Source organism: Arachis ipaensis, chromosome B03 (assembly GCF_000816755.2).
Source record: "Arachis ipaensis cultivar K30076 chromosome B03, Araip1.1, whole genome shotgun sequence".
Classification (NCBI taxonomy): Eukaryota; Viridiplantae; Streptophyta; class Magnoliopsida; order Fabales; family Fabaceae; genus Arachis; species Arachis ipaensis.
This window is the reverse complement of record NC_029787.2, coordinates 1,225,761-1,239,002: the sequence shown is the minus strand read 5'-3', so window position 1 is coordinate 1,239,002 and position 13,242 is coordinate 1,225,761. Positions and strand designations below refer to the sequence as shown.

Genomic DNA, 13,242 nt, shown 5'->3' with positions numbered 1-13,242 from the left:
CTGTATGCTCGAAATATATATCAATCAATCCCTCATTTGTCCTAGCACAATTCACCATCTCTCTTATCTCTTTGTCACTGTTTACATTTCTCAACCCATTCTCCAAACCTTTTCCAGGAACATGCCACCAGCACTGTTTTATGTCATTGTACCCAAGCTCCTTATGGTAGTTCCGTATGTAGAAGACATCTAGAGTATTAGTGTCTAGATCACCTAAACAGGCCTTGTTGTCCGGAGAATATATCATAATCCCTTCTGCATTTTTTTTGAAGTCACCCCCATGAAGAAACATGATGTCCAACTTCTCCTCCATCTGCAAGAAATTTAAAATTTTTACAATATATAGGGAGAATTTGAAAGACTACTCATGCATTAAAAAGGAAAAATAATCACCACAAGAAAACATATTTTTCCAAACTTCCATACATCTCCCTATTTCTTTCCTGTTTCATTCGGGTATTACAGCAACCCCACAAATCCCAACCAAGATTCAAACCCTAGACACTACAATGACACCAAAACTCCAGAACCTCAACTACATTGACCAATGCTATCATCAACCAACACTGTATTCAAAATACAAAGTAAAAAAAAAATGAAGGTTACCTTGAGTCCAATCACAACGTCAGAACCTCGTATTTGTGGTGAAGGAAGGGAAGGGAAGAGCGATAACAACTTCTGATCAGATGACTTCTTCTCTCAAATTTTTGTTAACCCAGCAAATACAACCCTACGGCTACGCCATTGATGGAGAGATAAAGAAGAAGTCAGAGGGTGGAAGAAGAAGAGACGAAGTGTTTGTGTTGGGGGAGAAAACTGTTTTTCATAATAAGTAACAACTATACGGCGTCGTTTTTGGCTTTCAAGGGCGCCAAACCCAAAACGACGTCGTTTTGGACACGTACCACGTGGCAATCCTAGGCCACGTCAGCGCTCCGGTGATGAGTCATCACCTGAAATATGGCCAGGGACTAGTTTGAGTGCTCGGAGCTCTATCTGGAGGACTACAGTAGAAAATTCGGGATCTTAGGGATTACTATGAGTAATTGCGTGAATCTCAGGGACTACTATGGGTATTTACTCATAGGAATATGAATAAAGCTTCTCATTCTACGTGTGCATGCTCTCAATTATTCTAATGGGACACTTGCATCTCAACAAAATTGTTATATATTATTTGCAAAATTACTTAAATTTAATTTATATTGTCTTATATGAAATTTGAGTTAACAAAATAAGACTACTCACAATAAATAACATAATTTATTTTTAAAATTTTTTTATTATTTTTGTTAATTTTTTATAATTATATTTTTTGTTATTATATTTTTTTCTCAAATGTTATGAACGAAAAAAATGAGAATAAATTAAATTTTTATAATTTATTTTATTTTATCACAAAACAAAATACAAGAATACTAAATTTTGTGTCTTTGGCCTTTGTTTATTGTTCTCAGTGTCTTATCTTATCCTATTCTTAGAAATAAATGCAGCCTAAAAAATTACTCGTTTTTCAAGTTAGTTCTTGAAAGTTTTTTTAATTAAATTTGTTTTTCAAATATTTTAAATTAATCATATTAGTCTTTTTGCCACTTTTATTGTTGACAGTATCAAAATTTATTGTTGCATCATATTAAGTAACAGCACAATATACATCTGATCGTTTTAATTGACTACTAATATAATAAATTTATAAAATTACATTAAATTAATTCTAAATTAAAGAATTTCAATACCTCAAAAATTCTTTTAATTTAGAGTTGGTTTGATCTAATTCCATAAATTTATCATGTTATTCCTCAACTAAAATCACTAAGTATATGTTATGGTCTAACTTAATTAAGGTGGTGTCACTTAATATGATATATTAATAAATTTTGATGTAGAATTGTTGCTTGGACCCTCTCTCTCGAAGGCTTTTCTACTCAACAACTCTCGGACTTCTTTATCACTCAACAGGGGAACATTGTGAACTTCATCGGCTTCATACACTTTTAAAATTTTACGGCCTGGCCCAAACCCTTTACGGGCTGGCCCGGCCCGAGTATCACCCGACCCGAACGGTCGAGTGAGACGCCCTGCAACCGACCCGGACTCGCGTCTCTGACAGCTCATCCACCGCTGTGAGTAGGACGCTCCAAAGAAAGTGGGTCTGTCCTTGCTGGGTCCAACTCTGACACAGTATATAAGGGGAAGGTTTTACCCTTCCCTCGAGGTACGTCACATATCACACCACCCTTTTTCGCCTGCACATTCACTGACAAGAGCATCGGAGTGTCTTTGCAGGTGACACCCCCCTTTTTTCCACACGAAGTACTCGGGGCCTCGTGTACACCTGCCCGGCAGTCCAGGATCAGACGTGACCCCACCACTCATCAGGATCTCAACCCGACCCGTCCGGTACATGACCTACCGAACATTGGCGCCGTCTGTGGGGACTTCGTCCATGGACTTCGTGCTAGTCCAAACCGAGACAGGCTGCGAGGCCGTGCCCGGAGGGGGCGCCGCCGCGACGGAAACCCGCCAACACCCGAGGTCGCCCCCCAGGGACGCGACACAGTCACACGAGAGACGCCCCTTTGGGGGAACTGGCGACAACCACGCCAGAATAATGCAAGAGCTACGCCATAGAATGCAAGATGTAACACCCTAACTTTTAGCACGTCATGATCGTACCAAAAGTAAGGCGTTACGGACCTGATTTCCTTTATTATAAATTTACTATTGAGCCTTTACGTCGATGTCGTGTTTCAGTTTTTAAGAAAATTTCAGAAAAAGATTTTAGTAATTAAAATCACATAACAAAAGATCTTCAAATAATAATCACATAATTATTAGTAATAATAGATGCTATGCAATTAAATTCAGTGTAAAACTCAAATACAATACCTATCCCTCTGGATAAAATAAAAGCTAAAGCAACAAGAACGAGGGAACTCTATAAAAACAACAGGAATCACAAGTAAATCTACTAATCGTCTGCAGCTTCTTACTGAATCTTCAAACCTGTCACTGAAAGGGTGGAAGATTTTGGGGTGAGAACAAACCACACGTTCTCAGTAGGGAATGGGAATGCCGTAAAAGTAATGGAATAAAATGCAAATAATTAACTTTACTCAATAAAAATATATTTTTATCAAACCCTTTGAAAATACTCTTGGTTCTACTTTAGATAATTAATTACCTTCTTTTAAAATCTCTTAACTCAAAACAAAAATCAAATATAAAATTAGTCACACTTTCTGTCTCTCAGCCACATATTAATCCTCAGTCAAATGTCAACTCGTAATCACTTAAATACACTCACAAACAAGTAGTGCAAGCAAGAGATTCAATTCAAAGTACAAGCAAGTCACAACAAGACAAACAATACAATCACAAAGTAATAAGACAAGCAAGCGCAATCAAATGCAAATGTGCAAACAACATGATGCATGTCTATCCCTAACGCAGGCCATGAGCTCATGTGTCGGTTGCCTACCCGCTCCCGACATTACCCGGGCACAAGTCCTAGATATGGCTTTCCAGATGCATCAATGTGCTTATAAGTCGTACGGCTAGGCCGCATCAGTGTGACTTTCCAAATCAATAAGCGTACATCTGGAAAATAGTTCTTAGTGTGTGGGCGTCCCCACTTTACATTTGGCACTAAGGCCCAAACAATGTCACATCTGCTCTCCTATGGCAGACACTTCATTAATTAATATATTCTTTAAATCCTTGTTCTCTGCTCTCCTGTGGTAGAGATTCCTTTTCTTAATAAACCGAGCTTAAATCTTTACTTAAAACAAAATCTCTTCTTAAAAGATTGGATTTAAAACATTATATTTTTCTTAATAAATCAAACTTTAAAATAGAGTAAATTTTTTCCTAACTAAATGTATTTTAAATAATTTAATTTTCCAAAACCAAATCTTTTAAAATAACTTTTCAAATAAAACCTCAGTTTTTATAAAATTTCGGCGGTATTTTCTCTAAAATTCGGTCTAAACCACCCTTACGAGTTCCCTATTTCTCAACAATTCTCAAATCAGCAAAATTCTTAATAATCAGAAAACAGTCACATTCACAGCAATAATCCATACTCAATAACATTACTATTATATATATATATATATATATATATATTTGCAATTATTCAATTAATTTTGTGGGCATTCTAAATTAAAAACGTTTATCTTTAAAAATAAATCCCCTACCTTCATACGAAATCAAAATCAACGAAAATTTTGGAGAAATTTTCTGACCGAGCTGCTGAAAGGAAAAACGTCCGGAATTCTCTGTGCCTCGTAGAACTCCAGTTGGCCAAGCTCAAGGGGTAAGAAAGTTACGTCACCGTCGACTTTCACCGAACAAAAATAACGCCAACACGTAAAGGAGGAAGATACGAACACTTTTACCGGATTAGATTTTTAATTGGAGTTACGGATCGCAAGAAATTAAAATCGAAAACTCACGGTTTCCATGGAAGCATCACATTCTCTCTCAGCCTTTCTTTTTCTTTTCTTTGGGTTTATGTTCGGTGTTGAGCGAAAGAAAATGAAGATAGTTAAGGCTAATGGTGACTTGTGGATATAAAAGATTCATTAGGTGTCAAGTTACACATATATATATTCATGCACCTAGTCCACGTTTCCTTCTTTTTCTTTTTCCTTTTGGTTTTTCGGTAAAGTAAAGAAAAGGAAATGGAATTATATGATGACTAAGGTGCATGTGTCCTTATATATATGCAGGCATATAAATATCTACGTTTAACTTTTTTTTTTCTTTTAAACTTTTTTAATAATAATAATAATAATAATAATAATAATAATAATAATAATAATAATAACTAAATTAAATTTTATTTTATTAAATTAATTTTCGAAAATTTGGGGTTTTACACAAGACTTGGAACGCCGGCTAGCAGATAGGGAACGCGACCAACACACCTCAGAGCAGAGTCACTCCCGCTCTCGCTCTAGACCCCAGGCTGAGTCCGAAAGCACCGGGGGGAGAGGGCGCACCAGAAGACGTCATGACCCTGTCATTTACGCCAGACATGAGAGGCGGCGTACCACGAATCGGGGCAACGAAGACACTCGTCGGGAGAATGATGAGGGAAGAACGACGGGAACACGGGGACCCGTAATAATGGGAGCGATCCCATTCCACCATTCCATACTCGAGGTCCGACTGCCAAAACACTTTGACAAGCCAACAGACATGAGGTACGATGGAACGCAAGACCCGCTGGAACACCTAACGGCCTTTGAGGCCAGGATGAACCTAGAAGGAGTAGGGGACGAGGTAAGGTGCCGCGCTTTCCCGGTCACCCTGGCGGGACCTGCAATACGGTAATTCAATAACCTCCCGCAGGGCTCGGTGACCCGATTCTCCGACATCAGCCATGCCTTCCTGGCTCAGTTCACGACCAGGATTGCCAAAGCCAAGCACCCGATCAATTTGCTGGGAGTTACCCAGAGAGCCGGGGAGCCGACCAGGAAATACTTAGATCGCTTCAACGACGAATGCTTGGAAATCGACGGGTTGACGGACTCGGTGGCGAGCTTGTGCTTGACGAATTGGCTCCTGAATGAGGACTTCAGAAAACATCTTACCACAAAGCCAGTATGGACAATGCAGGAGATCCAATGCGTGGCTAAGGAGTATATTAACGACGAAGAAGTCATCCGGGTCGTGGCTGCCAATAAACGGCAACCTCCCTACAACCAAACCCGACACTACGAGGGTGGAGAAAGACAAAAGGAACACGCCAGGAACGGCGGTCCGAATAAGGCGCCAAAGCCATTTTCCCGAGTCGGAAAATTCACCAACTACACCCCCCTCACGGCACCGATCACGGAAGTTTACCAACAGATAGCCGAGAAGGGGATACTATCGAGACCCCGACCTCTGAAGGACAGGACGGGGAAAAAAAAAAGCCTTTACTGCGAATATCACAAGGGATACGGGCACAAGACCCAAGACTACTTCGACCTAAAGGATGCCCTGGAGCAAGCAATCAGGGACGGAAAGCTTGCCGATTTCTCCCACCTTATAAAGGAGCCGAGGAGACGGAATCGGGATCACGAGGGCGAGGACAGGTCCCGGGCGACAAGACGACGCCAAGAACCAGAGGGGGACGACCACGGTCTCACGGTGGTGAACGTGGTAACAGTGAGGAATTCCGCCCCGAGGTCGAGATCGGCACAGAAGAAAGACGCCAAAGTCCTGGCGGTCTCCTCCTCGTCCGCTAGAAGTTCCCGGGGACTACCCTCCATCTCCTTCGGCCCCGAGGACCAATGGTTCAACGAGGTACTGGAAAGTCCCCCCATGGTCACCACGGCCAGAGTCGGAACCGGCCTCGTCAAACGGATCCTTGTGGATACAGGGGCAGACTCGAACATCATGTTTCACAACGTTTTTGATGCCTCGGGACTGCGTGATACCGATCTAGCGACCCACCAGCACGGTGTGGTAGGGTTGGGGGACCACTTCATTAAGCCGGATGGGATTATCTCCCTCCCGACCTCCGTGGGACAAGGACAGAGGCGAAAGACAGTAATGGCCGATTTTGTAGTCTTGCGAGATTCCATAGCTTACAACATCATCCTGGGGAGAAAAACCATCAACAACCTTGGGGCAGCGATTAGTACGAAGATGCTCGTAATGAAGTTTGTTACTGATAACGGATCCGTAGGATCCATCAGAGGAGACTTGGAAACGGCAGTCGCTTGCGACCACACCAGCCTCTCTCTCAGAAAAAAGTCCAAAGAAGCATCGGGGGTTTTCCTTGCCGACCTGGATGCCAGAATAGATGACAAGCCCAAACCCGAGCCAGAAGGGGACTTGGAAAAATTTAGGGTCGGTGATGGGGAGGAGAAGTTCACGTTCATAAACAGAAATCTCTCCCATGAGTTACAAGAACCTTTGATGGAGATGATCAGAGCCAATGCCGACCTCTTCGCTGGGACGCCAGCCGACATGCCAAGGATAGATCCCCAACTCATGTCACACTATTTGGCCGTCAAGGCGGAAGCTAAGCCAGTGGCCCAGAGGAGAAGGAAGATGTCACAGGAAAGGGCAGAGGAGGTGGCCAGGCAGACGGCCAGCCTCCTTGAAGCAGGGTTCATCCGAGAACTGGACTACTCGACTTGGCTGTCGAACGTGGTCTTGGTGAAAAAGCACAATGGGAGGTGGAGAATGTGTGTAGACTATTCCGACCTCAACAAGACATGTCCCAAGGACTGCTATCCCCTTCCCAACATTGATGCACTCGTCGACGCAGCGGCGGGGTACCGGTATCTGAGCTTCATGGACGCCTACTCCGGGTACAATCAGATACCGATGCACCGACCCGACGAGAACAAAACGGCTTTCATAACGCCAGGAGGGATCTATTGCTACAAGGTGATGCCATTTGGTCTGAAAAACGCTGGCGCCACGTACCAGAGACTGATGAATAAGATATTCAGCGAGCTCATAGGCAAGACAGTAGAAGTCTACGTGGATGACATCCTTGCGAAAACCACACGGCCCGACGATCTCCTAAGCGACCTAGGGGGCGTGTTCGTGTCCCTCCAGCAACACGGCATGAGGCTCAACCCGCTCAAATGCGCCTTTGCCATGGAGGCTGGGAAGTTCTTGGGATTCATGATCACCCAAAGAGGAGTAGAAGCCAACCCTGAGAAGTGTCAAGCGATTTTCCAGATGAAGAGCCTGGGTTGTATCAAAGACGTCCAACGATTGGCGGGAAGGCTGACGGCATTATCCCGTTTTCTCGGCGCATCGGTGATGCGTGAGCATCTTGTCTATCTTTTCCTAGTGAATTTGCATCTAATTTATTGAGTTTAATTAAGAATTAATTATATTTTAGCCACTAATGATGCTATTTTGAGTTTTGTACAATACTGTTTATTTTAGGTAACATTTGGCGGAATTTGATGGAGTTTCTGCAGAGAAAGAGAAGAACCCAAGGAGATGACCAGCGAATACCGACGCGGACGCATGGCTCACGCGACCGCGCAGAATGGAGAAAATCGCAATGACGCGATCGCGTGCCTGACGCGATCGCGTGGACTGGAATCTGCACAAATGATGCGAACGCGTGGACGACGCGAACGCGTCACATGCGCCACGTGCAGAAAATATAGAAAAACGCTGGGGGCGATTTCTGGGCCGTTTTAACCCAGTTCTTAGCCCAGAAATCACAGATTAGAAGCTGCAGAATGGACAAATCAAGTGGTCCCCACCCATCAATTGAAGACTTGTTAATTAATTCGAATTTAAATTCAAATCTTAAATTAGGAAAAGATATTATTTTAAGTTTAATTTTAAATATTAGATTTTAAAATTTATTAGGATTAGTTATAAAAAGGGATCTAATGCCATCAGAAAAAAGGACCCCCGGTACATTTTTACCTGAATCCTTGTTTTCTCTTTTCCATGAGCAACTAAACCTCCACTGTTAAGGTTAGGAGCTCTGTCTATTGTATGGATTGATAATATTATTTTTCTATTTTAATTCATATTTTGATTTATATTTCAATAATTGTTTTCGTTCTTTATTTTATAAATTTGGGTGGAACGGAAGTATGACTCATGTTCTATTTGAGTTCTTGTAAAACTTGGAAAAGCTCTTTACTTGAACAATAGCTTGAAAACATATTATCCTGAATTTCTAATTGTTTGTATTTAACGGGATACGTGACATATAATCCCTTTATCTTTGAATAATTAGGATTTTTGTGGCATATAAACTAGGATTCGATCATCACCCTCTAATTGGAATTAATTGACCAAGGAATTGGCAGTTGATGAATTTTAGAGGAGACTAGGAAGGTCTAAGGAATTAGGGTCTAGTCATAAATAGTTTGCCATGAATTAAATCTTGAATAATTAAAATAGTTAATAAGAAAAGTCAATCCAGAAAATAGATAACTCTGAAGCCTTAACTGCTTGCTCCATATATTATTCCCAACTTAATTACTTGCCCTTCTTCAATATTTTTTTATATTGTTTAATCTCTTTTATGCTGCATCTCAAGCATCAATTTTTGTTTGTCTAACTAAGCCTATCAAACACTATTGTTGCTTAGTCCATCAATCCTCGTGGGATCGACCCTTACTCACGTAAGGTATTACTTGGTACGACCCGGTGCACTTGCCGGTTAGTAAGTGTGGTTGTAAAATACCGCACCAAGTTTTTGACAACACTAAACTTAAACTGTTGCTTGTCCTCAAGCAACCAAAACTAATATAAGCTTAGGATGTGAATTTGCATGAGAATGAGAGTTCGATTAAGCCCATGTCTTCTCTCGTAGTGGGGTTTATAACTGCAATCCTGAACAGTTTTGGCATCTCTCTTTATCCTTTGAAGTTCAGAATGATTGGCATCCATAGGAACTCAGAATTCAGATAGTGTTATTGATTCTCCTAGTTTAGTGTGTTGATTCTTGAACACAGCTACTTTATGAGTCTTGGCTGTGACCCTAAGCATTTTGTTTTCCAGTATTACCACCGGATACATAAATGCCACAGACACATAACTAGGTGAACCTTTTCAGATTGTGACTCAGCTTTGCTAGAGTCCCCAGTTAGAGGTGCCCAAAGCTCTTAAGCACACGCTTTTTGCCTTGGACCACGACTTTAACCGCTCAGTCTCAAGCTTTTCACTTGACACCTTCACGCCACAAGCACATGGTTAGGGACAGCTTGATTTAGCCGCTTAAGCCAGAATTTTATTCCCTTGGGCCCTCCTATCCATTAATGCTCAAAGTCTTGGATCTTTTTTACCCTTTGCCTTTTAGTTTAAAGGGTTATTGGCTTTTTCTGCTTGCTTCTTTTTTTTTTTCCGCAAGCTTTGTGTTTTTCACTGCTTTTTCTTGCTTCAAGAATCAATTTTATGATTTTTCAGATTATCAATAACATTTCTCTTTGTCATCATTCTTTCAAGAGCCAACAATTTTAACATTCATAAACTTCACTATCAAAAAATATGCACTGTTCATGTCATGCATTCAGAATCACAGAAAATACTACCACATTTAAGTAAATAAGACTATTATTCAATATAGACCCACTTTCTCATGCAATATATCACTCCTATAATTTTTTTTATTTAAGCTCAGTGAGTAATACATGAGACATCTTTTCAGAATTAAACCAATAGGAAAACTAAACTAGTCCTAGGATTCTAACTAATAAAGGATCATGCAACAAACAAAGCAAAATAACAGGAAACCGGAACATAACATAGAAAAAGAGGGGAGGTATAAAAAATGAAAGGAACTCAACCACCTTAATTATCCTAGCGGTCGCTTTATTCTTCAGGTTGTGCTCCTTCGCGAAGATGATTCGCCTCCCTTTTGTACTAGAAAACCTATAAGCGCAGCGTCAACACCAAACTTAAAGGTTTGCTTGTCCTCAAGCAAAGAAGAACTGAAAATAGAAGAGACAAGTATTAAAATGAAAGAAAAAATAAAAGGATAAGAGAATAAGAGAGAATTAGGATTGGGAGAGAGAGAGAAACTGGGCGGCGCAAGCGACGCGGCCGCGTGGGGCACGCGGTCGCGCGCATTGCTCTTATACGGATTGACGCGATCACGTCGGTCACGTGGTTGACAAACCCCAATTTGACGGTTTATCTTGTATTGAATTTAGGGGATTTTATCACCTTTTACCCACATTTATTCAATGAAATAGCATGGTTTTGTATATTCTCCTTTAATTGTGCTTAAGAGTGAAAACATGCTTTTTAGGTCTTAAAATAGCTAAATTTAATTCTCCTTGATTCCATTAGATGCCTTGATATGTTTGCTAAGTGATTTCAGATTTAGAAGGCAAAGATTGGATCAAGGAAATGAAGAAAGAAGCATGAAAAGGTGGATAACTCATGAAGAAATGAAAGAACCGGAAAGCTGTCAAGCCGACCTCTTTGCACTTAAACGACCATAACTTGAGCTACAGAGGTCCAATTGATGCGGTTCCAGTTGGGTTGGAAAGCTAACATCCGGGGCTTCGAAACGATATAAGATTTGCCATAGTTGCATTGCGCATAGGAGCGCGCACGCGCACGGTACGCGGACGCGCCGATGGTGGCACATGACCCACTTAATGCAAACGTGGCCAGCGATTTTAGAAGCCTTGTGGGCCCAATCCAACTCATTTCTGATGCTATTTAAGCCAAGGATTGAAGGGGAATCAACATACTTTTCATACTTTACATACTTTAATCATTAGTCATAGTTTAGTTTTAGAAGTAGTTAGAGTTAGAGAGAGAAGCTCTCTCTTCTCTCTAGAATTAGGATTAGGAATTAGGGTTAGATTAGGATCTTATAGTTCTAGGTTTAATTCAAGTCTTCTTCTACTTCTACCTTCAATTGATGATTGCTACTCTTTGGTTCTTCTCTCTATCCCTATTCTCTTGTTGTAATTTCTCTTATTTTGTTTCTAGGTTTTGTAATCATGATACTCTTGTTCTCTTTATTTTCTTTCAATAATGCAATTTGAGGTAATTCATGATAATTGTGATTTCCTTGATTGTTTTTGTTAATTCTTTACATTCAATTGTAGTTAGAGTTCATTCTTGTTGTGATTGACTATACTTTTCTTTCGTGCCTTCCAAGTGTTTGATTAAATGCTTGGAAGAATGTTAGACTAGAATTTTATGTTCTTGGCTTGAGAAGGTAACTTAGGATTTCTTGAGTCACTAGTGTCCAATTGATTGATAGTTGATAGCCATTAACTCTAGCCTTCATTAATCCAATTAGTGGAAAGCTAGGACTTATGGACTAGGATTGATACAACTCACTTGACTTTCCTTTATTAATCGATTTAAGGATATTGAATGTAGCAACAAAGAATTGAAAGGTAGAAGGAGATGAAAGCATGAGTTAAAATCTAGATCTAAGGTTATTGAACTAAACCTAATCCTAATTCTAGAGAGAAGTGAGAGCTTCTCTCTCTAGAAACTAATTCTCAAAACTAAACTAAGCTAAAAATAAACTAATGGTAACTAACTTCTAAAGTGTGAAAAGTCTCCCCATTCCCCCTTCAATCCTTGGCTTAAATAGCATCAGAAATGAGTTGGATTGGGCCCACAGGCTTTTGAATTCGTTGGCCACGTTTTGCTTTAAGTGAACTAGGTGGCAGCAACGGCGCGTGCGCGTACTTTGCACGTGCGCGCCACCATACATGTAGCAACTATGGCAAATCTTATATCGTTTCGAAGCCCCGGATGTTAGCTTTCCAACCCAACTGGAACCGCATCATTTGGACCTCTGTAGCTCAAGTTATGGCCGATTAAGTGCGAAGAGGTCGGCTTGATAGCTTTCCGGTTCTTCCATTTCTTCACGAGTTCTCCAACTTTTCATGCTTTCTTTCTTCATTCCCTTAATCCAATCTTTGCCTCCTAAACCTTAAATCACTTAACAAACATATCAAGGCATCTAATAGAATCAAGGTGAATTAAATTTAGCTATTTTGAGTCCTAAAAAGCATGTTTTCACATTCAAGCACAATTAAAGGAGAATATACAAAACCATGCTATTCCTTGAATAAATATGGGTAAAAGGTGATAAAATCCCCAAAAATCAATACAAGATAAACCGTCAAATTGGGGTTTGTCAGTCGCGTGACCCAATTTGTGCTTCTGGCGCGAGTGCAGCCTCGTGCCAGCACAACTCTCTGTTCAAATTAATTTAGTTGCCAAAATTGGGGTGGCGCGATCGCGTGAGTGTGCGTCAGAAAACGGATGACGCGGCTGCGTCAGTGACGCGATCGCGTGATAAGGATCGTGTTTCCAGCACCAATCCAGCATCACTCTCGCACACTATTTCATTGTGCACCCGTTTACGTCGAAAACTCAGGGCACGCGGCCGCGTGGGGCACGCGGTCGCGTGGGAGGCCATGATTCCCATGCGACGCGAACGCGTCAGCGACGTGGTCGCGTGAGTTGATTCGTGCCATTGGCACGCCTCCAACCACACTCCAACGTGACTTTCTGTTCATTTTTATTTTTGCTTTACTCTCCCTGTGACGCGGACGCGTCGCTGATGCGATCACGTCGCGTAGCGAAATTTTTTTTTGAAAGAAATAAAACATGTAAATGCAGATGCACGAAAGTACTAATAAAGAGAAGAGTTATTGAATAGGAAAAACTAAAAATAAAGAAAAGAACGATCATACCATGGTGGGTTATCTCCCACCTAGCACTTTGCTTTAACATCCGTAAGTTGGACGCTCCACTAGCTCAATCTTC

The 13,242-nt window shown here is 41.0% G+C and overlaps 1 protein-coding gene across 1 annotated transcript in view; it reads left to right on the top strand.

Annotated features, from left to right (window-relative positions):
• The window catches only part of LOC107632418, a 32,202-nt gene continuing 24,093 nt past the window's right edge, over positions 5,134–13,242 (top strand). The window contains exons 1-2 of the mRNA XM_016336101.1: positions 5,134–5,256; positions 5,359–6,872. Coding sequence (XP_016191587.1) covers positions 5,134–5,256; positions 5,359–6,872 — 1,637 coding nt within the window. The remainder of the gene's footprint in view (positions 5,257–5,358; positions 6,873–13,242) is intronic.